General features: G+C 43.7%; 1 protein-coding gene across 3 annotated transcripts in view; it reads left to right on the forward strand.

Moving 5' to 3' along the window:
- Positions 1–21,525, forward strand: part of CFAP418 (cilia and flagella associated protein 418) — a 22,467-nt gene extending 942 nt beyond the window's left edge. The window contains exons 2-6 of one of the 3 annotated variants that reach the window (XM_004697466.2): positions 4,404–4,491; positions 6,041–6,105; positions 6,658–6,723; positions 14,264–14,359; positions 19,654–21,525. In XM_004697466.2, coding sequence (XP_004697523.1) covers positions 4,404–4,491; positions 6,041–6,105; positions 6,658–6,723; positions 14,264–14,359; positions 19,654–19,807 — 469 coding nt within the window. In that variant the 3' untranslated portion in view covers positions 19,808–21,525. Of the gene's footprint in view, positions 1–4,403; positions 4,492–6,040; positions 6,106–6,657; positions 6,724–14,263; positions 14,360–15,859; positions 15,993–19,653 lie in introns of those variants that run through there. The other 2 variants (XM_045283974.1, XM_045283935.1) reach the window with 2 other exon arrangements.
- The last annotated feature ends 4,620 nt before the right edge of the window (positions 21,526–26,145 follow it).

A 26,145-nucleotide genomic window follows, 5' to 3' on the forward strand; every position in this document is an offset into this window, starting at 1 on the left:
AGCTGACTTCTTCTGGAGTTTGCCTCGTGGTTTAGAACAGTTTGCAAACACTTGGAATTACACGGACCCAGTTTAGGAACAACCCAGGAGTCATTCTTCTATATGTATGGGTATGGGTGTGTGGTTTCCCAAAGTGTTAACTAACTTCATTGCTACCCTACTCACCAGACTTAAATTCCAATGACCTTTGTCTGTTTATAAAAATTCATCCTCAAAAAATAGAGTTCAGAAAGGAAGTTCTAAAAATCAGTTGGGTGCTAGCCAGCACTTAAAAAATAATAAATATAGACCCAATTAAAAGCGAAGTGGTTATGCATTGGGCTGATAACAGCAAGGCCAGCAATTCGAAACCACCAGCCACTCTGTGAAAGACAGGAAGCTTACTACTCCCATAAGGGGTTACACTGCTAGAAACGCAGGAGCAGTTCTACCCTGTCGTATAAGGATGCTATGAGTGAGAACTGACTGCATAGGATCCAGGTTTTTTTTAAATTTTTTTCCTTAATGCCATAAGGGAAATGCCACAAGTGGGTAGCTTTAAAGAACAGAAATTTATTTCCTCACAATTTGAGGCAAACGGTTCAAACCAGGGCCTCTGCCATCTCCATTTCTGTGAGCTTCTCTCCTAGTTTCTGGTATCTGACAATGCTTTTCCAGAGTTCCCCACATGACATGTCTCCCTCCTCCCTCTGTGTATCTGTGTCTGTTCTGCTTTTTATTTGTAGCTCAGAAGTGATTAGATTTAGGATTCACACTACTCTGGTAATGGACTCGTTAACAAGAGAAAAGACTTATTTCCAAAAAAGGATCCCATCCACATATGGGGGTGGGGACGGGTAGATGGAGAGGACACCATTCAATCCATAACACCATCTCACTACTCAAAATGTCCTATTTTTCAGTATTGTATTTATAAAAACTGCAGCCAACCAGTACTGTTGTCATTTATATGTTAAAAGTTATCATCTGTTTTTCATCTGGCAGTGTAGTAGTAATGATAAATTATGTAAAAAAGAGCAACAAAAGCCCTAAACCAAATCTGGTCCATACCTGGCATTTAATGTCAGACATTAAAATTTTTCCATGAGCCAAAATTGATATTTAAAAGCCAGGGACCAATTTAAGGCAATTGTATAGCAATACAGTCTCTTGTCTTTCCCTTGTAAGAGTTAAAATACTGGAATTGCCTCTTAAAATGATGGTTCTGCAAACAATAAAATAAATGACCATGACCATTGCTACATCTGGATATCAGAAACAACTACTAATGTAACAGGGCAAAACACATGAAATTTGTTGAAGTCTTCAAAATGATAAAGAGAAATATGTGATTGGTTAAAGAAAAAAGACTGATGTGGGTTGAGTGGTACTGCAATCGGAGAGAGTGGTTCAGAATGAAACAGATGGGAATATTTAAAGATAATATAACCTCCTAGATAATATCTAACTAATAACCAACATTATTGAGTCCTTTCTAAGTACTTGATATGCACTAATTTAACCACCACAATCTAAGAGATGCCCGCGGTTGTTATCCCATTTCTCTGACCAAGAAAAATATAATTACTTGCCCAAAGTTACATGGCTAAATCTACCAGGATATGGTAAAATTGAATGTAAAGCCAGCTCTCCGTCTTCCAAAGCTTTTCTATATGTTGTTCTTGTTAACGAGGTGCCAGAGCATCTCTTCTGAAGCATAGTGACTGCTCATCTTCTTGAGAGTCTTCCTCTTCATCATCGGCCCTCCGTTTTAGCAAGCATGATGTCCTTTTCCAGATACTGGTTCCTCCTGATAACGTACCCAAAGTATACGACACGAAGTCTCACCCACACCCATTGCAGGGGCATTCTGGTGGGACTTACAAGACAGGTCTGTTCCTTTCCCTGGCAATACGTGGCTATTCAGTATTCTTCATAAACACCCTAATTAAAATACATTCTTTTAACGTCTTCCATATGCACTGTCCAGCCTGCATGCAGGTAAAGCAACTGAAAATACCATGACTTGAGTCAGCTGCACCTTAAAGTGCTATCTTTGTTTTTGTTTAAACACTTTAAAGTTGGCTATTGTCGCAGATTTGCCTACTGCAGTACATCATTTGATTTCGTGGCTGTTGCCTCCAAGGACATTAATTATGCATCCGAGTCAAATGAAATCCTTGACAGGATCAATACTTCCTCTATTTGTCATGTGACTTATTAGTCCAATTGTGGGGAATTTTGTTCTCTTCTGTGCAGGTGCAATCCATAAAGAAAGCTGTAGCCCTTGATGTTCATCAGTAAGTGCTTTAAACAGTCTTGGCTTTCAGCAGGCAAGGTTGTGTCCTCGGCACAGAGCAGGTCGTTGATGGATTTTCCTACAGCCCTGATGCCACTTTCTACTTCACGTAGTCCAGCTTCTCAGATTATTTGCTCAGCTTATTGATTGAATAAGTATAAGGGGATTCCAAAGGTTTGTGAAATATTCCATTACCTTTTCATTCCATTTTTTCCCACTAACTTTTTGAAACCCTCTCATGGCAAAAAGATACAAGCCTGTACACACTTTACCTGATTTTAAACCAAGCAGGATCCCCTTGTCCTGCTCAAACTAATGCCTCTGGGTCTACAAACATTTAGCTGCTCTAATGTCCACTCTTTGTAGTGTTATCCATAGTTATGCTCCACAGAGTCAAACACCATTGCATAATCAATAAAACAGGTAAACATATTCCTGGTACTTTCTGTTTTCATCCAAGATCCATCTTATTTATATATGCTTCTCGCATTTAATTGTAAGTTTAACTGTTTGTTTTATTATATACCTTTTACTTTCAGCAGAAACTTTTATTTTGAATCAAGATTAAAATTTAAGAAGAGTTAAAGAAGGAACCAATGTCAGCTTGTAAACATTTGATTAATATTATTTATTATAATATCAAAAGACCAACAACAAAGGAGCATGACACTATCCTTTAAATTTTGAATAAATTCCAATGAAATGCTTGCTCTCTTTATTCTAACTCATGTAAAGTGGGTTTACACCTCATTAACAAGAACATATATAAAAGTGAGTTGTGTTTCTAACTCATACGCACCAGTAAGTGGGTTGTTTTTGTTGTTGCTAGCTGCCAAGTTGACCCCTAGGGGTCCCCTTGAAAAAGAATAGAACTGCCCCCTGGTGTTTCCCAGGCTGTACTCCTTATGGGAGAAGATCACCAGATCTCTTCTCAGGAGAAACATCTGGTGGGTTCAAACTGTCACGCATTTAACCATTACACCACCAGGGCTCCCTATCCAGTGATTAGAAGAATTGTTGCAAAACACCTTCTGCACAGTACAGCCCCTACCTCATTTCCAATCAAAGAATTATCCAGCCCATGGGGTCAGCGGTTCTGAGTTTGAGAAACCCTTTTATCTAGGCCTTCAGTGGATGCTAGAGCCAATCTGTTTAGAATTCAAAACCTCACTGTCACCAAGAGGGTTCCAGCTCACAGTGACTAGGACAGGGTAGGAAACCACCCCCTGTAGGTTTCTGAGAAACCTGCAGAACACCTTGTGGTTCTGAACTGCTGACCTTGCAGTTCCCAGCCCCATGTGGAACCTTTATGCCACCAGGGCCCCTCAGGGCTCCAGATAGTACTCAATGAAAGCGAACTAACAGAAGGCGCCCTGGGCTGGAGTGAGTTCATTGTTGGGCTGCTAAGGTTCAAATCTAGGGCCTCCCTCTGAGAGGCCTTCTGCAAAGGTTGACCCGCTCTGAAACCCCAGGAGCAGCAGTTCTCTGCTCTGGAAGGTGCTGGGAGTTAGAACCGCCTCTGCGGCAGTCAGTTTGGTTTTTATTACATAGAAGTTCTGCGGTACAGTAGCAGTTTACGTCACTGTTCTTTTGCTAGCTAGCTTTTCCTGCAAACGATAAAGAAGTATTTGTGGTATTCTGCAAATAACCTATTTCCTTTCTGTTTCTTTTGGTATGGTCGTGTGATTACATAACCTTTGACTCCTAAGAGATGTGGTTACTTGACTTACAATGGAACCCTTAAGAAAAAATTAGACTGGTTAAAATTATGCATTTATCATAGTTCTACTCACAATGGTACATATTTTGCTTTCTCGGAATAAGTAGTTGGTAAATTTAGAAAAATACCTACTCAACTTTCTCTTGCATATAAAGTTTAGTTTTAAATGCTTTATTTTTTAGTATGTCGTAATAAAGCATGTAAATTTGTACCTCATACACTATTTTTGTCTCAATAATCTTAGACTATTGTCCATAGTGAGGGGCGGGGTGGGGTGGTGAGGGAGTTCAGTTGCAATCGTAGCTATCTTTCTGTCATTACTCTAACAAGGGGTTTATTTAAACAACTTTTCTGGTATCGGTTGCTTTAGCTGCTGTTAAGCTGCAGGTGTTTTTTCTTTTTCAGATTGACAGACACATTTAAAAAAGCAGATGATCTTGACAGTCTTATTAATGAAATCTTTGAAGAGCCTAACTTTGACAAAAAATCTTTTGTAAGTCAAGCGATATAAATATGCAGTAATTCTTGCATTATATCAAGATGTGTGGTTTAGCATAGTCTGAAAACATAAAGAAGCCACAAGTCTATCTATAGCCTTCTGAATTCTGAGCAGTTCTTCTAAGAAACAATTCTACTTAGAATTGTAAAAAATAAAATAAAATATTAGAAACTCTAGCTGTGCATTTTGCTGCTCATTTCTAAGCAGGAATGAAAAATTAGGAAAAGTACTAGAGCAAAAGTCAGCTAACAGATCAAGTTGCTGGCTTTATCTAAAAGTATGTTCTAAAAGATTGAAAACAGTTTTTATCATTGCTATGTGCTTGGTATCATGATTACATCAATATTTTAATTTTTAAAATCTTTATGTATATCAACTTTATTAAAAATCCAGAAAATAATGTAACAGCCTCTTAGATATTGACAGCCCATTGCTTTTGGGTACTGAATGAGCAGGGGAAAAGATCTCTGCGATTGGCTGGCTCACGTCCAGATTGTGCTTTTTGCTGTTAGTTGCTTGCCGTTGAGCTAATTCCTCAGAGGGCAGACTGCCCCCCCAGGCCCTTGTTCTTCGACCAACACAAGGAAGCCCAGGGACCGACAGCAGAGGTCAGTGTGCCAGCTTGGAGTCCTCCACATAAGCATAGATTTAAGAAGGACACAGTTCATGAAACTTCTTCCCCCAAACAAAAAAGAGATGGATGCGCACGAGAAAATACATGCACCAGAAAGCTTTCCAGTCCTGCTCCACATAAGTAAAAGAGTGAAGAGAAATTGTAAAATGAAGTGTTTTTGCCACCATTAAGTTTTCTAGCCCACTGGATGAAAGGAAGGCATGTTCCTGCATAGTTTAAGTTGCCTTTCCTCCGTTGCACTTCCTCTTCTTGGCAGTGGTCCTAGTCTGTGGTTGGTTTGTATTGTTTGGTACCATAGACCAGTTAGCACTTAATCAATGCTTGCTGCTGCTGTTCTGCACCCGTATAGGAACTACTGTACGGTTGTGACTCAGGAGGTCTGCATTTTCTTTGGACGCCTACTGGCTGGTACCCATCCATTTGCTCACAGTCAATATTCTTGAAGTTACCCAGGCATTTGGTTCATTTATTTTTAGTTCCGATGAGTACCATTCACAGCCTTTAAAAATGAGTCTGATTTTTCTTTCCCCCTCCTCAATGGAATTTTTCCAGGATGAAGTTTTAAATAGCAGGTCCTTCATATTAAATCATTGAACTCTAGTATTAACTGAAGAGTTATAAGAGGACTCTAAATCTTAGCCTGCTAATAATGGCAGTATATCAGTTTCGTAGACGAAAATTTAGCAGAGTAAATTGCAAATTCCTCAGGGAATTTCACTTCCTTTTTGCCTTTAAAACAGGTTTTGATCATTGTTTTATTGCAGGAACTTAATGATGCCACCAAGATTTTTCTATAAACCAGTTTGGGGGCCTTTTTTTTATTCTTAAGATAAAATAAGGAATATTCGTGTTTGTGTTACAATTCTCTAAAGTTATATTTGGTCTTTTCTTGTTTTGTTTATTTAACAGAAATTAAAATCTAAATCTTCGGTTGGCATGCCTGTCAAAGGTTCCATTCAAGGCCTTGGTAAGAGGTAAGTAAGATTGCCGTGGTGAATTATACACGCGAGTCAGCAGACACAGTAGTAGGAGCTTGGCCTAGTAGATTTTGTTACCATCGAAACAACAGTGACAGACCAACAAAGACCCAGTTGGCTTCCCTGCAAAAGGGCACTAGCAGTATCTTCCGTATGCTTCTGGTCTGTGCCCCATCGTGTAAAAAGAACCTGGATGGGAGATTATTGCTATTGTAAATAATTCTCTGCTATATGGGAAGAAAAAAAGGTGAACAGTTTCTCAAAATTAATGTTCTGTTAGATTCTTCAGCATTTACTTTGCCCTTACCTTATTTGGCAAACACGTTTTTCTGTGACTCATTTTAACTCCTTGAGTGTTCCTGAACGCACATGTTAAGAGCTAATAAAGCAGTGTTCGGGGGATAAATGGCTCTTCTTTGAAACACTTGGCTCACTAGGGAAAATATACAATTTGATTACAAGGACATAGAGTCACTGAGGCTAAATGAACTTCTCATATTTCTTTTTTGTTGTAATTTCACTTTTCTCCCATCTGTTGAACACATCTAGCTGCAGCCCAGTATACCTTGGTGGAAGTACTGCGCCATGTGGTATTGGGACAAATATCTCACAGAGGTAGGATATCAGAAATATGTTCTACTTATTAGATCACCCCCAGTGATGCCTCGTTGTTAAAACGTTGCTCTTATCGCCCTGGCATAAATCTGTTTTTATGAGAGCCATATTTTATTATCCAACCTAAGAAGACTGTATTGAAATGTTTATTATTCTTAAGAGTTAGCAATTTAGCTGTAAGATTCATTGCCCACACTGATGGCCAGTCAGCATGGGAAGCTACAGGTGTGTGGCCCAAAAATCTTCTCAATCATGGACGTGTGGTTTTTACCCAGTTACATATTTCAAAACTAGAAACCCTTCTTTTTTTGTCTCTACCCTGCTTCCTCCACCCATGTTCCCACTCAAGAGCTCTGTCAGGACCTTCTTAAGGTTGTGATGCCACCTACCCCAAGCCTAGATTAGATTAGCACCCTAACTCCCAGCACACCCCATCTCGTAATATGGGGAGGAAAGTTGGTTTTAAGCAAGTAATGTCTCTACTCTCGTCATTTTTGGTTCCACTTTTGGCAGAGGCCCACTCGTCTGTTATCTTTTTGGCTGGTTGTTTCTAAAGCACCAGGTTCTTTGCCGCTTATGTTTCCATGGAGAAAACTACTGAAATACAAGAATCCCTACCGAAGAGACCGGAAGGAAAACTTCTGTTTGACAGACAAGGGGTCTAGCAGAGATGACATTGAAGGTTATAGTAGTGTCTAGAAGCCTGGAAAGAAGGGCTCTAAGACCTCGGTGAAACTGAGGCTACAGAAGTCTTATACCAGGATTGCCAGGCAACAAAAGGCGGTCTAAATCCACAGGGTGCTGCCTGCTGTGAGTGCTGGAAATAAGAATTGGCAGCAGTGGGATCATCACGTGTTAGACTGTCTGGGCACAGTCTTAGACCCACAAACTGCCTAGAGCAGTGGTTCTCAACCTTCCTAATGCCTTGACCCTTTAATACAGTTCCTCATGTTGTGGTGACACCCCCCCCACACACACACACACACACACAAGCATAAAATTATTTTCATTGCTACTTCATCATTCTAATTTTGGGACTGTTAGGAATCGGGTGATCCCTGTGAAAGGGTCACAGGTTGAGAGCGGCAGGCCCAGAGAAAAGAAGATACTCTTGTGGCACTCACTCGAGTCCATTCAGTCAGCGTAGCTGCACTCCCCCCGTTCATTTCTACAACGAGTCCTCCTCTAGTCCAAGGCTCAGCCCGTCACCACTGAGTCACAGCAGCACTTTCCCAGTTACCACCCATGGCCCTGTTCGCTCCCTCTCTAGCTCACCCGTGAGGTGATTGTGAACGCCGCCCCCTGTTCAGAAGGGCACGGAGTGGCCATTTGTCTGGAGTTAACTCTGAACTCGCCCGGCCAGCAGGCAGTAAGATGATGGCAGTAACCCACCTGGGCTGGGTGTTGGCAGTGGCTGTGAGGGAAAGGTGTCAGAGTTTAGATCTAAGAAGAATAGATAAAAAAAGAAGAAGAAGAAGAAGAATAGATAATGAATAGAATTCAGCGATCACTGTGGCAGGCCCAATGTCACCAGTTGTTATAATTTAATTAAATAGTATACTTTGATAATTACACATTATTGCAAAGCAAGAGCTCCAACGTATGACTTGGTTCCTAGTTCATTATAGTCTCTAATTTACCATTTTCTAGAAGGTCAAGTGATACATGAAAGAGGGAAGCGCCTTACTGCTTTTGCTATACCAGCGCCTGCTATTTTCAAACTCTGCCCAAATAGCAAGACTCCCCTGTCCAGTGCACTAAGCGGATCTGGTAGGGTTTAACAAAACCACAGTATCGGGGACAGTGCTGGCTGCTCAAAGCATCTTTAAAATTATAAAGACTGTATCAGCTGGACAAGAACACAGCTGTGGTGTTGGAGACACCTTCACATTTGTATTTCCTCTACACTGTATAGAGGAAATTGTCTCCGTGTCTCTCTCATTGGCATCGTGACGGTGCTGACTTGGTGTTCTGTAATTTCTATCTAGGTGCTAATACTCATTGAAATCATTACACGGAACTCAAAGACAAAAGTCATGATTGAAGTGTTCACCAAGGAAGGTAACAAGCTGTGATGCCAGTGAGGAATACTCAGAGTGGTTGTTTACCAGGACAGGTTTCAGTTTCCAGTCTGCCAGAACATGCCCAAAGGAGCACCACTCTGCTGGACACCAGACCCCAAAGGCAGTCAGCTCATTCAGCACAAGCTCTGTGGGTCAGCAAGCCCTCAGCCCAGAGACACTCGGCTCCACTGCCATGAGTCTGCAAGCCCAGTTGCCTGAATCAAGTGCCCAGAGGGCACCCTACTCCAGGAAGCCTGAGCCCAAAGGTGCTTAGCTCCACTTCTGAGTCAGCAAGTCTATATCCTCACCAATTAGGTCCCCAGAAATCCCCACTTCAAAAGCCAGAGCTTCCTACACAAAAGGACTTGTGTGTCAACTTTGCTTCATGGTTTGGGAAGTTCTTTACTCGGGTCCATGGTCTGGTTCCTGGTTCTCCTGTTCTGGTTGTATAGCTGTCATCTGGAGGGTCACTGCTCAGGAATCTGAGGTCCAGCGGACACCCTCCACTCCTGGCTGTGGCTGGTCATGAGATCCTTCCTCCTGTTTCTCAGAGGGTTCATTTTATACCCAGCAGGATGGCACTCCAGGGAAGCTTGTTCGCAGTTACTCACAGGTGAATCCTATCATCATCTTCCCCCACCTTATTACCAGACCCATGCAGGGAAAGGTGATTTGATGGGAGTTAGGGACTTTACTAGAAGAGCCACATTAAATAATTCACTGCTCCTGCGGTGATTTTTATATTAGATAGGCTTTTATATATGTAGTTATGGAAGAGAAATATATTAAACCTTGAAAATAAGCACTGGTTTGCAGGCCCAGGACATAAAGGAAAGTGAGTATATTCTGCCTGTTTTCTGTTTATTTTTTGTTGTTGTTTCACTTTGGGATAAAGCTCTGGTGGTCGGGTCATACGGAATGATTTTAGAGTCTTGTCCCGGGCTGGTGGAAAGGACCAAGGGCAGTTGCTGGCAGTGTGGCGGCATTAGTAAATGGCACATGATAGACCAATGGGGTATTTTTAAGGCAAATCAAATTTTACTCTGCTAATTATTTTTAAACTACTTGCAAGACTGGATTACTCCATAGACTGGTACTAATTATGATCTAATAGAGTGAATTGTAATAGCAGAATGATTTCTTAGCTGCAAGTTAGTTTTACTTTTCTCAAAGGATGGTGTTTGTAGGAAAATGTGGTGGTGTGAATAGATCTGAATAAACTACTAAATTTTACATTAAATTAAAAAGCTATTTAACATTATGGTTGAGATTTTACACATAAAAAATGTCAGGAAACTCAAAATTATAGTTCCCACAAAAGCAATAATTCAGTGAAATTGCACATATGTATTAAGGCATTAAAGTTAACACTTGGTGCAATCATGTAATAAACTACATATGCATAAAAAAGCACATTATGGCAGCTTTGGGAACCATCATTCCGCATTTCCTGACTTGTACGTTCAAAATCTCAATTTCAGTGTGTATAAATGTGATTGCGCCGAGTTTCCACATGAGCAAATCCAACTTCATAAATTGCTAGCAATTTGGGGGAAGGGAGGGGATGTGGACTTGTGTATGCTATGTATATATTTTATAAATGTTTGGTTACTGCAATGATTAATAATGGCATTTTAGAAGTAAAAAGCATTTATTCTCATGCAAACTTTCAGTGCCAAAAAAAGTAGTTGCCATTTGGAAGTTAGCATACCTGAATTTTAGAGGAAAGTAATGAAAAATTTTTAAATTAGTTTTATTCTTTCATTATGTTTTAATTTTATGTGTATTAAAATTTTTAAAGGTAAAACCAGAATCCAAAAATACATATAGTGAGAAAAATAATCATCTCTAGAGCTCCCTCCCTTCCAGTCGTCTTGCTCCTGAGGCAACCAGCTATGGAGTGTGGACCCATCCACATTCTGAAATGGTCTTCAGTGTTCTTACAAACCTACATGCACCCACACAGGAATTGAGAGGGCTGTCTCTATAAAAGTAGCATCTCGCTTTGTAGATTAATTGATACCTGGTCACTGGTTAAATCTAATTCATTCTCTTTATTAACTGCCTAATATTCCATTCTATAATTCAAAAAGAGCACTTTAAGGAAAGAGGGGACTTCTAAATGTTTGTGGGGGAAAAAAACTTAAATAGTGGAAACTTTCCATAAACTTTTGGAAGGCCCCCTATGTGCTGCATGCTATTCATTTCCCCCCCTTTTTGATAGGTATCAGGTGGTATCCACTGTTTATGCCCGGTCAACAATACTGCAGTAAACAATCCTGGAATATATGCTTCTCTCTCAGTGCCTTTACTCTTATATAGTTGTTCCTGGTTGCTAGTGTCACAGCTAGATATAATTATAAAACAAAGCCCAGAGTTTTCACAGAATGCTATAACAATTTTCATAACCACCCAAAAAGTATTATACTGCTACTGTTTTGCTAACTTTATTGGCTAGAATATATATATGTTAAAGGTATACATCTATATAGTGAATACTTTACCAACATCAATTCATGAGGTTCTCATAATAAATTGAGTGAGTTGTATAGGTTCTAGTATGCTATAGCCCCTCTTAACAGCTCGGGAAACGAAATCCCTGGGAAGGGAAGAGACTTGACTATGGCACGCATCTAGTAGACTCAGCATTTGAACCCAGGCAGTCTGTCTCCAGAGCCCAGGCCCTCACCTACGCCCTTGCAAGTGAAGCTGGGCATATTTTTATATGTATTATGTGACTTATCCTTGTATAAATTTCTTGTTTTTGTGGACTCCTTCCCCAGTTTTATACAGGCTTGTTTTCCTTTGTCATTTGTAAGCACTCTTTATATTATTTTACAAACCAAATTGCTGACAGCAACAATGAACAATCCTTTTTCAGCTTGCATATAAATTATCTTTTCACTCCTAGAGTTACTGTGTTGTTGAAAGGGTGCACAGCCACACATATACCCATTCGGCAATTTCTACATGTGATATTGACTACCTTCTTCAAGCATGCTACCCTTCGCACCCTCCCTTTCGACCTTGTTCTCTCGCGTTAACATAAACTCATTGCCCCATAAGGTTCCTACCTGACCTTTCAAGTTTTGGCGTCAACTTGATCCTCAGTGTGTGACTATAGTGCACAGCGTTCAAGCGGACATATTTTACTAGTTAAACTAAACGGCTATTTGTGTGATGGTCTACCAGATGGATTCTGACTTCTCAGCAACCCCATGTGACAGAATAACAGTGCCCCGTCTGGTTTTTTGAAAATTAGGTGAAGGTTACAGAGGAGGTCATAGTTTTACATTCCACAATTCTGACACATTTTGCTTCGACTTATCCCTTCCAATCTCGTCAGTGACCATCACGTTTCCCACTTCCTCCCAGTGTTTCCTGCTTCCATTCCGCTTCCTTTCCTAACTCAGTACTTTGTCCTCGGGTAATTCTTAGCCTTTTGATCTTAAATGGTGAATTAGTCTAACCCCTGGTGAGTTTAGTACCAGACCTGCAGGGTGACTTAGAGCCATAGACAAAGGGTATGGGTCTAGTACTGGGAGTAGGTAACCACTACTCCCAGCTACACATGGGGCTGTGATTTGCTAGGTTGCCAGGTTGAAACCCTAGCTGCTCCGCGGGAGGAAAGGGGCTTTCTACTCTGGTAAAGAGTTACAATCACCTACACTCACAGAACAGTACTACGCCCTGCTCCCAGTACTCCCAATTTTCTTGACTTTTTATTTCACTCAAAGTGCTTTTCACCTTCAAACCACTATGTGATTTAGTTATTGTGAATATTGCTTATCTCTTCTCGGTAGACGCTAAACACCATGAGGACAGACTCTTTTTTATCAATCTTGTTTACTAATATATCCCAAATTCCCAGAACTATGTTCAGCCTCATATTTTCAAATGAGTAAATGAGTGTACTTGGCCAAGTAGTGGGGAAGCAAAAGCAGGTAAGATGTCCCAACACAAAGTAGGGTGTAAAGGAACATCTATTTCAGTATAATGTGGCAAGCTGTGCGATAGCAGCATCCCTTAAAATCTGTAAACTCCTCTAAGTAGTACTAGCAACACAATAAAGTTAATAGTAAAGAAAGATTGGTGCTCTAAAATGTAAACCCCCAGCTGATTCACAATTAAAAGTTAAAAAAAAAAAGTTACCTGAAGAACCCCTTCATGCTCAATTTGAAAACTTTTGAGCTAAAAGATACACGGAAAGTCCGTGTGTTAGTCTGGGTAGACTAGAGAAACAATTGTATACTAAGAAAACATCCCAGCCCAGTCCAGATCAAGTCCCTAAGTTTGCTATTAGCCCGTATGTTTTACACGAGTCTATAAACCCCTCTTCAGACTCACACAACACATGCAATGACCCAGTGGTGGTAGAAGCATCTCAGCACTGGGGTGGGTCTCCACGTGCCTCCTCCAGCTCCAGGGCTCTATCTCTATCACCATAGCGCCCTGTGGCTTGTCAACAGGAATGTCTTGCAGGGAGTGAGCATGTGCCCCGCCTCCAGCAAAGTATTTATCTCCTTAGCACCTGGAAATGAGGTTATCAGGTTATCAAGCTGCAACCTGATTGGTAGGCTATAAACTCCACCCTTTCACTCTTAATAGTCTCTAGTAGACCAGATTATGTAACTACCACAATCCATTTTGCTTAGTTTATATTAGTGCAACATACATGTATTCATATATATATGTATGCAAGTTCCCAGTAAAGGTCATGCAAAAAGCTTAATCTGAAATTTTAAACATGTAATTAGCCCTTTAGTATAAATATTCAGCTGTGCTTTGAAAATGTCTTCTTCGTATTATCACTTGTTTTTTTTTCCCCTTTGGTATGTTAAAAACCCTTGTTTTTTTGGTTCTTGCTATTTATCTTTATACTATTATGATTTTACCCTTACCACCTTAGTGCAGTGTTGTTGTTTTCCGTTGGGTGCCTTAGCTGTGGAGCACAGGAGGAATGGAGGCATAATGGTAACAACTGATACAGGGGAGATAGGGAACATAAGGGGCTGATATGGGGGGAAAGGGAGTTTGGGGAATAAATAATAAGGCGGGGGTCGGGCAGGAGCACTGGAACAGATTGTGATTGCACAACTCATTTTAAAGGCGAGTTCACCATGGGGGACAGGGACAATGCTCTAAAACTGATGTGGCAATCATTGTACACTTCTTGATATGACTAACTATTAAGTTGTATGATATGTAAATTATGTGCCAGTAAAACTGTTAGGGGGAAAACTAAAGAAAACATGAAAAAATAAATATAATCCTATATTTTCTTTTAATGTCTAAATGATTAGATGTATCTGTATCAACTCTGGTTAATCTACTTTAAAATCAAGTTAATCTTTATGTTTCTGTTGTTTATGCAGTAATCTCTAATACGTGATATTCATAAGAATTACATAGTATGGAAAAATTACCATATTTAAGCACACAATCTTTTTTATGTTCCATTTTTTTTCTTTAAACAGAGCCTGTGACCGCCTGCGCTGTATTGCCTGCGATTTCAGGATAGTAAGCTACAATGACTATATGTGGGACACATCATGTGATTATTTGTTTTTCAGGTATGTTTCTAAAGAATGTCACTCTGAAAGTTGTGCCGAGTACAGCTTTATATTTCTTACTCTGTTAAAATGTGTCCTGGTGGACTCAGGCAGATTGTGTGAACTCCACCTCTACACTAGTCTCCTTTACGTCTGTCTGCTCTCAGCCTAGAGAAGGGCTTTGCTGTTCTGGCTAAGAGGATAGCAACCGCCTCCTCACTGATTTTTCTATCAACAGCCTCTCTTTCTGATCATCTTTCCATCGACTCAGGGCTTTCTCGGTGCATAGCTCCGAGTGTGCGTTCACCTGCCCAACGCTCTTCTGCACCTGGCATAGTGCCCAAGTTCTTAACCGGTCATTCACCATCCTCCCCGTCAGCCTTTTGTCTGTCATCCAGCCTGGTCTGTCCTCAGCATGCTTTTCATCCACACAAGATTGCAACAGCCCCAAATCAATCTATGCGCCCCTTCCCTGTGACCTTTGAAGCACACAGGCTCTTTCCCTCCGGGACACTTTCCACCATTCTCTCCCGTGAACACCACCTCTCAATACAACTCATCACGTATTTCCCACCATTCCCTTCATCGTGCTCTTCCTTTCCTGTGCGTCTCGGCACCGTGTACCTGCCACAGCACGTACTACAATAGAAACCGGAAGACCTCAGCTTGGTCTGCCTTTCTTGTTATGGTCAATAGTGGTGTCATACGTATATTTTTGTAATGTGTCCATTCTTACACACTTACTGAATGCTTAACTTGTAAGGTGTGTTTTCAATTACAAAATGTATTTGAACTATGCATTTTCAGACAAAAATTGTGTTGCGACGTAATAGATCTTATAAAAAAATGTAGATAGTGCTTTTTAGTATCCCAAACCTGGCTTTCAACAAAGACTGTTTTCAGAGTCAAGTATGCAGAATATAGTGGGGCACTTTTCAAGAGTGGGAACCCCTTTTAGTATCTCTGGCTTTAAGCTTCTTCCCGGAGCAGCCGTGGTGCGGGTTTAGAATTCCGCACTCCCAGTCTGGGCCCCTCAAGCATAGCCCCTATCCATGTCGACTGGTGGAGGCTTCTGTGTTGCTGTTGATGCTAAGGAATTTTCAGCAGAGTTTCCAGACTAGACAGATGAGGTGATGTTTCTGAACTCAGAGATTCCACACTAAGACAGGCATAACCATTCCTTCTGAAACTCAGGCACTGCAACCCCCTGGATCCCATGGGGCCTCCAGGGAGATGCTGAATCGCAGGCTACAAACAGCAACAGAGTGCTTCCTATCAGAAACCCCTCTGAAAATCATATGAAACCTTGAGCCCTTTCCACGAGTAAAATGTTAAGTGTACACATACATAAGAAAATGGCTGCCGTAAAGGTTCCACAGTCCACATCCTGAGCCAAGCCTAGTGCAGTCCCCAAATACAGGTCAGGACACCTCCACGCTTCCCGCGGGTGTCAGCCACTTTTCACTCGTGCAATCGGAAAAATGAGCCTTAATACCGGGTTTCTTTTGCCTTGTTACCCAGTCTCTCCTGTGTACTATCTTCTGGTGAATCTAATAAACAATGAGTGATCAGGCTGCTCACCACCAGGTCAGCTGTTGGAAACCCTGCTGTGGCAGAAAGATGGGGCTTCCGACTCTGGGAAAGAGCTGCAGCCTCCGAAACCCCCGGGGACACGTCTGCCCTGTCCTTTAGGGTGGCGGTGAGTGGACATGACTCCACGGGCAGTGAGGCTTTGTTTGGCTGTGCCACAGGCTAAGCTGCCCCTTGTTTTAAAGCCAGCACAGGACAACGGAAGCCTCGCCGGAAGGCAGCAGGGAGCACAGGCATCGAGTCAGCTCGTGGGTGGGGAGTCGTGGGACTGGGGACCTCTCAGTGCCTGGTGCTCACCAAGAACGTCAGTTGGTTTACTCCAGGTTTGTGGCGGCCTGGCTTAAAAAAGACAACAAAACTGGCTTGTAGTCAAACCAGGACAACCAGAAGAGTTATTACATTATTGGAAACAAATAGTTACTTAAATAGTCGAAAATACTCCCTCTGCCTTCAAGACGCTTTAGAGAATGTGTGGAAGAGGAGAGAATGGAGTGGCCAGACAAGCAGGCCATCGCCGTGATCAGAATATTAATCACTGATTCGATGTGTTTGTTGTATGGCACAGACGCGCACTTGTGTATCCAGCAGCCATTACCCCGTACTCTTGGAGACCGGGCTCACAAGATGAGTCAGACGGGGCTGCTGCTCTCTGAGAGGGGGAGAGACAGGAATTGCCCAGTACCAAGTTCAATCGCGTTGTAGGGCTACGAGAAAGAAGAATGGCAACCATCAAATGGAGCCGCTCTACCTTGAAGCATTAGGCAGGGCTTCTCAGAGTCCTGGCGTATCGCTAGGAATTGGCCTGACAGACAAGATGGAGCTGTGTACTCTTTTCAGAAGATATTCTTACAGACTCAGAGAGGTGAATCCATCTGAAGTCCTCAGAGAGTCCCTGTGTGGAAACCTGGCCAATTTAGAATCATAGAGATTGATGAGATGTGCTAATCCAGGGGACCACAATGAGGATCTGAATTATGGTGCTAAAGGAAGAGTAATTGTAGTTGAGAGACACATGTAGGCAGGCTTGGCTGGGGGAGCTGAGAGCCAGAGATCCTCTAAGATGAGTCCCTGGCCTCTCTCCTTGTTGATCTAGCTGGACAATGGTACTGCCCATCGATAGACTCAGAACTGCCGTCAATCGGTGCTGACTCGTGGTGACCTTGTGTTGCACTGAGCTGCTAACCACAAGGTCAGCAATTAGAAGCCACGAGCTGCTCCACGTACACACACACACACACACACACAAAGACGAGGCTATCGACTCCCGCCAAGATTTAAAGTCTCAGATACCCAAGGGGCAGTTTTACTCTGTCCTACAGGGTCACTGGGAGTTGGGATGAACCCTTCAGGGGGGGAATTAAAGAACAGATTTGAAGCACGGTCTATGTTCATATATGGGAGGAGGCTGTTGTCCAACTGGCTGTTGAAACTGAGGCTCTGGAGCGCAGGGAGAAGGAATGCATCACCGAGAACGTTGTTAAGATGGGAGATACGTGGATGCTTCCACGATGAGGAGGAATGGGAAAGATGGACCACTCGGAAGGGGCGGGCACAGGAACACCTGAGCTGATGGAGCCCAGAGTGCGGATGGAAAACAAGCTTTGAAAAGAGGAGGGCAGGCCACCTCTGCCTGGGGTGAAGGAGGTGAGACACTGAGTGCTGGCACGTTCGTGGTCTTTGCCATCTGGTGGCCTGGGGTTGTGAGCAAGCGCATGATCAGCTGATAGGACGAGAGGAGAGGAAGTGAACCGTGGGAGCAGAGTGAGGAGGCGTCCCTGGGAGAAACCCAGAACGAGTGGTAACCAAAACACGTTTGACAGTTTGCAGGTGCCACCGAAGGCCCCGCAGAACACGAGGAGCCCGTGAGTGTCACCGAGCCGCACATTTGTTGCACGCTGTGCCATTGTGGTGTGGGTGTCCTTTATACAATGAGGGAAGTAAGGGTGTCCTAGCATACACAAAGGACCTCTGGTGTGCTAGAGCTTAGACAAGTTCCAGAACTTTCTAGGAAATGAATACATGATTTTTACCACCCAGACACAGTAAGTCAGATGTTTCTGTTTTCAAACAGTTCGTGTGTTTTCTCTGTGGGAAGGAATGGGATCACTTTTTAAATATGTGCTTCTCTAAACGCATTTGAAGCATATTAGTTCTCTGGCTTTTCATGATCTCATTCCTCCCATTCCAAATGAAGGATTCAGTTAGATACCAGATGCTAAATTTGTCAAATTATATTACAGATTAGTGTTTTTCTCCTGATAAAATTTAGATTTGTTTATACTTCTTCCCTCCCACTCACCATAGCCTTAGAATTACAGCCAGGTAAGTCACTTAGCTGGTCAGAGCCTCAGTTTCCTGAAATCAAACAATTGGCATGGAAAATCTTCCAGATTCTGTTAGGTCCCAGCTTCCGAATTATGGACAATCCAGATAATGTAGTACTGCACGTGGTGCCCGGTGACCACCAGAGGGCACTTCAGAGCCGGTCTACAGAGACATGGAGTACCGGATAGCAAACGCTGGTCTCCCCTTGAGGATTTGTACTGTTTCTTCATTTCACTTTTTCATGTTTATTCAGCCATGAAATGTTTGCATAAAATGTTGTACATGGTTTATCATGAAAATCAACCTATTTTCAGTCAGTTAAATTGACTTCAATAGCGGGTCTTTTTTTTTTTTTAAATAATGGCAATAAATCAAGTGGCTGTTTTCTTAGTTACTTAGTGCTACCTTAAACAAATCCCACCGTATGTGACCTTAAAGAACAGACTTGATGCTTCGGCCATTCAGAGGAGGCTGGCCGGCCAATCCCGGGCATGGCTCTAGAAGGACATGGCTTCCTGTGGGCTTCAGCTGCTAGGAGCCCGCAGCCCTCGGAGCGGCTGGGCTGATAGCTGCAGCTGCCCAGTGTCTTTTCATTGGCATCTCCCCCATCAAATCTGCTTTGGAGTTGTTTTTAATAACTCAGATGTGATTCAAGACCTACCCTACTCTGCTTATATCAGTGAATTCATTAGCCACCCCCAAAAAAAACTAATTCTAAACAGAATCAACTACAGTTACAAGATGAGAAACCTGACCCATCTGGGGGAGGAACACAGTTGAGCCCAGAACAGTCGTCATTTTTTGTGAGGGTCCTGCCACCTGGTTTATTTCTTTCAGCATTACTAACATGTAAATAGCATCACTAACATGTATGTAGCATCACTAACATGCATTCAGCATCACTAACATGTATTTCAGCATGGGCAGTTATTTTTCTTGCTGGTAGTGAATCAGCAGATCCCGAAAGAAAATGAAAGATGCAACATGAGTTCATCACATAAAAGTAGCAGGCACTTTTCATAGTTCGGGCTTGGAAACTCTCATTGTGCCAGGTGCTCCCAAGAGTGGTGGGAGACGAACCACCATCCTTCCCTCTCTGCTGCCATCTCACATCATCTCCACTAGGACGGATCAGTCATTCTCAGTGCTGAGGTTGTGTTCAACAGAATCCTTAATGAATTGGCCTCCAAAAAAAAAAAAAATCCGGAACAGCAAAGAAGTCCCTCCAGAGAGAGCGTGGACGCATCTCTTCTGTTATCAGGATGAGGGAGGGGAACTGAGGTGTGGTGTTGAGATGCTGTAAAGATACCCAGGCAACTGCCACATCTATTTGGTTTGGGTTTTAACCATGAAACACTGACCACCACCATGACCTTAAAGCCTTCCTGTTCTCATCTTAGGAACAACATGCCCGAATTCCAGAAATTAAAAACAAAGCTGGTACAGAAGAAAGGCGCCCGGGCATATGCTTGCCAGTGCAGCTGGAGAACCATCGAAGAACTGACTGACCTTCAGAACGATCACCAGCTCCGTTGGGTTTGTGGTAAACACTAGAGACGCAGCGTTCAGTTCCTGTGCACAGATCTCTGGGCACCCAAAGGACTGGGGGAGTCATGTCCTCTAGCACTTCAGAAAGTTCCCTTTATGACAATACAGGCGTTTCACCTATTACAGTGTGATAAGCTATCCAAATTCTTCTTTGCTAGCCTATGTGCTGTTCAGTGGCAGTTTAATTCTGACATTTCATATAAGCCTACAACCCTTCGTTAACAACTACAGTATTATTGACTGCTGATAGAATACACTTAATGTAAGCGTGCCTCGTTGATAGCCACTAACGAGGAAAAAGCTGGCCGTTGCAGAGAGCGCACTGCAGGGGCATCTGCATCGCCTCCACAGTCACACTCTTACTGCCAACAACAGACCTGGCAGAAACCGAGTGGCGGTGGCTCACTGGAAGGCTCTCCGTGACACAGGTGCACTGCAAAAGCACTGCCTAGATCTGTTCTTACCTCACCATTGCAGAGCTGTCTTACCCATAATAATGAGAAATGCGTTCTTTATGCATTTTTTTCTTTGAGCTGTTTTTCTTTTCCATATGAAAATCAAGTATTTAGCCTACCATATTAACTAATATGCATTTATGTAAAATATATTTTTTATACACCTAGAACCACACACACAATCCCAATTCAGAAACCAGTCTTTGTTGGATTTTTCAAATACTTTACCTTTAATAACAAAAACCCCATGAACAGCAAATAGCCAAATTTCTCAGGCAGTCTGTTGGATTAGATGAGCTCATCGTTCATTAGCGGAGTGCATGGGCAGAGAAACATGCCCTGCATGGGCCCACGTGCAGCGGGACCAGCACTGTCTTCCCATCTCTGAGACTGGATTTCTGGGCAGCAGCGGGGCTTTCAGGAAGTCTTCCAATTACCTTCTCTCCGAGCCCTTGGAGATTCGAAGGGCTTGCCACTCGGTCAAAAGCTCTTTACCCCATGGTCCAATGTGTACCCCGGGGCCTGCCAAAAGGGCGCAACTCAAGAGCTGTGATCAGGAATGTCCCTGGCCTTGACACATTTGGATACTCATCCCCTTCCTCTGCTAGGTCTCGCGCCGAGAACAGAGCCACTTCACAGTCACAGGCGCTCATCATTCTGTGTTAGGGACAGTGTTACAGATTTCACTTTTCAATAAAAATTGTTGACTTCCTAAAATTTATCTCACTGTAATTGTATCCAAAACACATACTCCCAGCACCGCAAGCAACGAGCGCGACACTTGCAGAACCCAGCAGATTAATCATAATCGTGGTGTCTTCTTTTCGTTCACATGAGCAAAGTGACAAGATTTTCATTTGAAACGCTTGTTGCTTTGGGGTTGTTTTTAACCTGCCTTTCCAAAACTCAGAAACCAAACTCACTGCCACCGAATACCTTTAGAGGGGCAAAATGTTCCTGTGATTTTATCTTTTGATTATTGGATTATAACTGTCCTATAAGTTGACTGTATTATTACACGTTTCACATCTCACCATGTGATAATTATAAGTTTCCTATGTCAGAAATGTATATGAGTTCATATTTTTATTGATTATTTAGTATTGCACTGTTTTTGCTTCCCATGTAGACAGGATGTTATGTTTGTATGCAAATAGATAAATTATTACAGGTTATCATATAAGCCAAAATACAACTGTTGAATTATCAGTGTAGACAAATCGCAGTTTTCAACCAACTATAAATTAAAAAGGCAATGTGAATAAAACATCCAAATTGTTTTGCTTATTTGTTTTCAACATTAATAGTCATTTTCTACCTTTAACAAATATTTACCTTATGGCAAGCCAAGTAGCTACATTATTTGAACTGTGTCGTATTCTTATCCTGCCTAGAAAAGACTAAATAACAAATAACTGTGGTCTGCCTTTAGTTACTGAGTAAATGGGCGGGGGTGGGGGGCTCTGACCTTCTCCAGCTACAGAAGGGAGAAGAGCCCAACCCCACATCACAAGGTGATTCCTAGGAGACAGAGGTCAGACAGGCCTACGCCCTCCAACCTTCTGTGCCCTGTTCTGACACCAGCCTTCCCTCCCTCCCTCCCTCGGCACTCTGCTTCCCTGCTGGGCTGAGAAACCATTGCCGTGGCCACTACAGCTTGTCTCAGACTATACTCATAAAGATGGGGGGGGGTGAACAAGTTACAAATCGGTTGAAAAAAATCAAAACGTTAAGGACACAGTTCTTTTGTTCAAAACTTCTCCTCCATGTTAGCGGGCATGCCTCTCCTCTCCTCTCCTCAGCCTCTTGGTCACCTGGCCCTTAGGCCTGGGCCTGCCCAGGCCAGCGGTGCAAAGCTCCTTAACATTAGTAAATGCTCAGAGGCCACTCCTAACGGCAAGCAAGCTTCCTGCCCACAGTCACTCAGCTTTGTTCATTCTGTGGCCTGGGAAGTCCGCCACTGCCACTCCGGGCAGGGATCGCACGCCTCGTGGCTCTTCTGTTGACTGTGATTCTCTCCTCCTGCTTCTGAAATGGCTCGCTTTATGCCCAGTGGCATGGGACAACTGGCCAATCCCCTAGTCTCACGCCCTATTTCCAAGGTCCACCCAATCCTCTGGTGGGAATTTCAAAGGATGGAGATGGAAGAGCCTCGCCAATCGTTCCAAGAAAGCCAGTTAAGGCAAGGGGAGGTCACAAGGAGCTCATCCATTGAGTTGTAGAAGTCATGGCTAAGCTGAGAAATAGCAATGGGGAAGGTGAGGGAGAGGGGTGGGGAATGAGAATTAGCATTGCGATGAGAACGGAAAAGCACTTCCATTTCAAGCACCATGCTGCTGACCTCGCTCCGAGGCTCTTGGAGACTCTGCCCTTGGTGGTAACCACATGCTGGGGGAACCCGGGCAGGCGGGGTGGTGGTGCATCTTGGCCAGCAGTTTATACACCCTTGGCTCTCTTGTTTTGAATAGAATTGATTCAAGTGGTATCAAAATTGTTAAGAGGTTGTAAATGTGTCCCTGCTTAGAAGGGTACAAAGGACCAAGGCAAAAGTAGGTTACAGTCTAGGCACTGCGTTTGAAAGACTATCTGCAGACAGTACCAGGAGGCCAGACCGAAGGACGAGGAGGAGGACTACGGGCCGAGGCAGTGGCAGTCTGGCAGACTGCAAAGGGCCGAGGGCCCCCCACAGCTTCCGTTTCATCGGGGATCCCCACCCCAGAGGAGAGGCGAGGAGGATAGACCCCCGAAATCATCTCATGGGTGTTCTCATGCCACAGGTGAACAGGCTGCGGCACAAAGAACGTGCCCCAAATCCCACAGCCTGGGCAGGCATGGAAACCTACCGCATCCAACTGTGGCTGTGGGTAGGGGAGAAGTCGCTTTCTGCATGAGGAGCTAGAACAGAACCGCTGCAGGAAGCGGCTGGCACACTGGTATTCCCAGTGCAGCTCCGATGGAAAACACTCACTGAGAAAGAGAACACGTGTCATTTTACCAGAGTCATACCTCAGACCTCCTGTGTGACTCTGTGTAGAGCAGGGGTTCTCAGCCTTCCAATGCCGCGACCCTGTCATACAGTTCCTCATGTTGTGGTGACCCCCCAACCGTAAAATTAATTTCATTGCTACTTCACTGTAACTTTGCTACTATCAGGAATCGGGTGACGCCTGTGAAAGGGTCGTTCAAGCCCCAAACAGGTTCAGATGAAGGAAGAAAGTATCGGTGTGGCTGTGACTTTGCTACTATCATGAATCAGGTGACGCCTGTGAAAGGGTCGTTCAAGCCCCAAACAGGTTCAGATGAAGGAAGAAAGTATCGGTGTGGCTGTGCTTCAGTTGTCTCCCGGATTGATGAGGGTGGCAGCTTCCGGAACAGAGCAGGGGGCTGTGTAAGGAGTGTCGGAACGAGTTTTATGCTCCATCACTCCAGTCGGCTATAGGTTCAAGGGTGTAGAACAGAGGCTGCCACGGATTTGGCTGGGTCCTTGTGTAGCCCACTGGTTCACAACTTCAAGTTGAGTCCAAGAGGGAGCTTTTTAAATGCCAGTGGCCAGCCCAGCCCCAGAAATCCTGTCATTTGTCTTCAGTGAAGCCCAAGCATCAGTATACCATTTTCTTTCCTCTTTCAAGCACCAGTGTGTCTTAAAACCCTCCCAGTTGCTCTACTGTGCAGCCAGGACTGAAATCCACTGAAGTTACATGATCTTTTCCGTTACGGATTGAGTCAGCTCCCTCAATCTCTTGTTAACCCCAACCTCCATGCCTGAACAAATGTGTCTCAGAGGAAGTAGCCAGAATGTACCTTAGAAAGTAGGATAGTGAGACTTTGTCTCATATCTTTTGGACATGTTATCAGGAGAGACCAGTCTCTGGAGAGGGACATCCTGCTTGGTGACATAGAGGGTCGTGGGGAAAAGAGGAAGGCTTCAACGGCATGAGTGGACCCAGTGGCTACAACTGTGGGCTCAGAACTGTGACTGTGAGAATGGCTCAGGACAGGGGTGTGTTTTTTTCTCTGTGGGTGGCTATGAGTTAGAAACCGAAGGTTATAATCTGACCATTTGTGAATGGATCATCTTTGTTATATTCGTGAGTAAGGCAAAATTAATGTAGGATGTAAGTGAAGTCCGTTTGTTTGGAGATCGAAAAAAGATTACATGAGTGAGCAGAGAAGAGATATGAAATGCCAAACTACATGAAGATCACCCAGGAGCAGGAGCTCAGAAAAAGACCAAGGACTTTCCCAACACACAGAGCAGCTTCTCCTAGATCTGGCACCCTGCAGGCCAACTTCTAGCCCTCTAGACTGAGAAGTTTCAAGTTCTGCTTGTTGAAGGCCCTGGAGATGTGTCTAACAGTACTAGATAACTAAGGCATCATCTAGTTAAGGAAGGGATGCGCGTGGCGAGTAGTGGGTTTTGTTTTGTTTTTTTATGTTCTTCTACAAAGATTTCCTTTAGGGTTCCGAGTAGGCTGCCGTCATTGTCAATGCCACATTCAAAGTTTGAGTCCCTTAACGACCCATTCGTCTTACGTAGAAAAGAATGGCCAACTCCAGGTGCACACCGGTGCTAGCCCTTCCCTTGCAGGAGAAGCCTGTTTGAGCACGCAGCCCTCTGGAAAGTGAGACCCTGGCGCCATCTGTCAGGGTAAGGCCAGCCCTTAGCAACAAGCAGAGCCATGGGCAGAAAGCAGGACTCTAGAAAGCGGATTCAAGAAGTCATTGTGAGTCAGTAGGGAGCCTTCACAGAACAGATGCCAATGTCAGTTCTTCCAGACACGATTTCCCTTACAGAAAGTAACCGTCACGGGGTGTGTAGCCAAATTGCAGGGGATTTGCTTTCAAAGGATCGAGTGCTTTATTTTTATGGTGGCTCTATTTTCCCCTTTGCAAGATGAGAGAGACTCACCAAGGTTTCCCCCAACAGACAGAGACCGTGCCTACTTTCAGCCTTGACATCTGCCGCCCAGAAGGACTCTACCTTCCTCTCCGAGTCCCATCCCCCATCGTTGGCTCTCTCCAGCAACCCACTGGGTTCTGAGCTCAGAGGTTTCTTCCCCTGCAGCTTGTGTGGGAAGGTTTTCATCCCAGACACAAACTTGCTCTGAAATTAGCCAAGATTCAGAGGTAAAACCGGTGGGTGGGGGTGGGGGTGGGTGACTTACAGGCATCAAGTCCATTCTGACCCATGGTGACCCGTTAAGACAGGCTAGAAGTGCCCCCTATAGGTTTCTGGCACCATAACACAATGGTGCTAGAAAGCCTGACCTGAGCAGCCCAGGAGCAGCGAGCTTTATCGGACACTCCCAGGAAAGCCACAGCACCCTCGACCACACACGGAGCTCCGTGCCCCTTGTGGCCTTTGCCCGTGCAAATCAGCAGTCTCACCCTTCAGGAAGTTGTTCTGGGAAGTGAGGTGGGAGCACAGACCTGGAGTCGGCCTGCTGAGAGCCCAGTCCTGACTACAGCCAACGGAGGATGTTCGGTAGGTCACCTCCCCTCCTCCCTGAGCCCCTTCTCCCAAAAAGTGGTCATGACTATGCAGTTTTTATTGCGATGCTCTTTCTAAATTATCCTTGCACGAGATCGCACCAATTTATATTATTGCACATAATACAGTATGTACCTATTCATTCCAACTGTGTCTGAGAGACTTGAGTTTTAGATCCCCGAGTGGCATGGGAAGAAGAGTCTGTATTTGGAGGGGTAAGACGGCTTACTTCAAACAAGGAGGGCCGGAGTGGAGACTTACAGCCCATCTGTAGACCACTGGACGTCCCTTCACAGAAGGGTCACAAGGGAGGGATGAGTCAGCCAGGATGCAGTACAGCCGATGAAACATACATACAGCATTCCTCTCATTCTTGAATGCTTCCTCCCCGCCCCCCC

The sequence above is a fragment of the Echinops telfairi genome, unplaced genomic scaffold (assembly GCF_000313985.2).
Source record: "Echinops telfairi isolate 266 unplaced genomic scaffold, ASM31398v2 ScPeMD7_1;HRSCAF=3_0, whole genome shotgun sequence".
Lineage (NCBI taxonomy): Eukaryota > Metazoa > Chordata > Mammalia > Afrosoricida > Tenrecidae > Echinops > Echinops telfairi.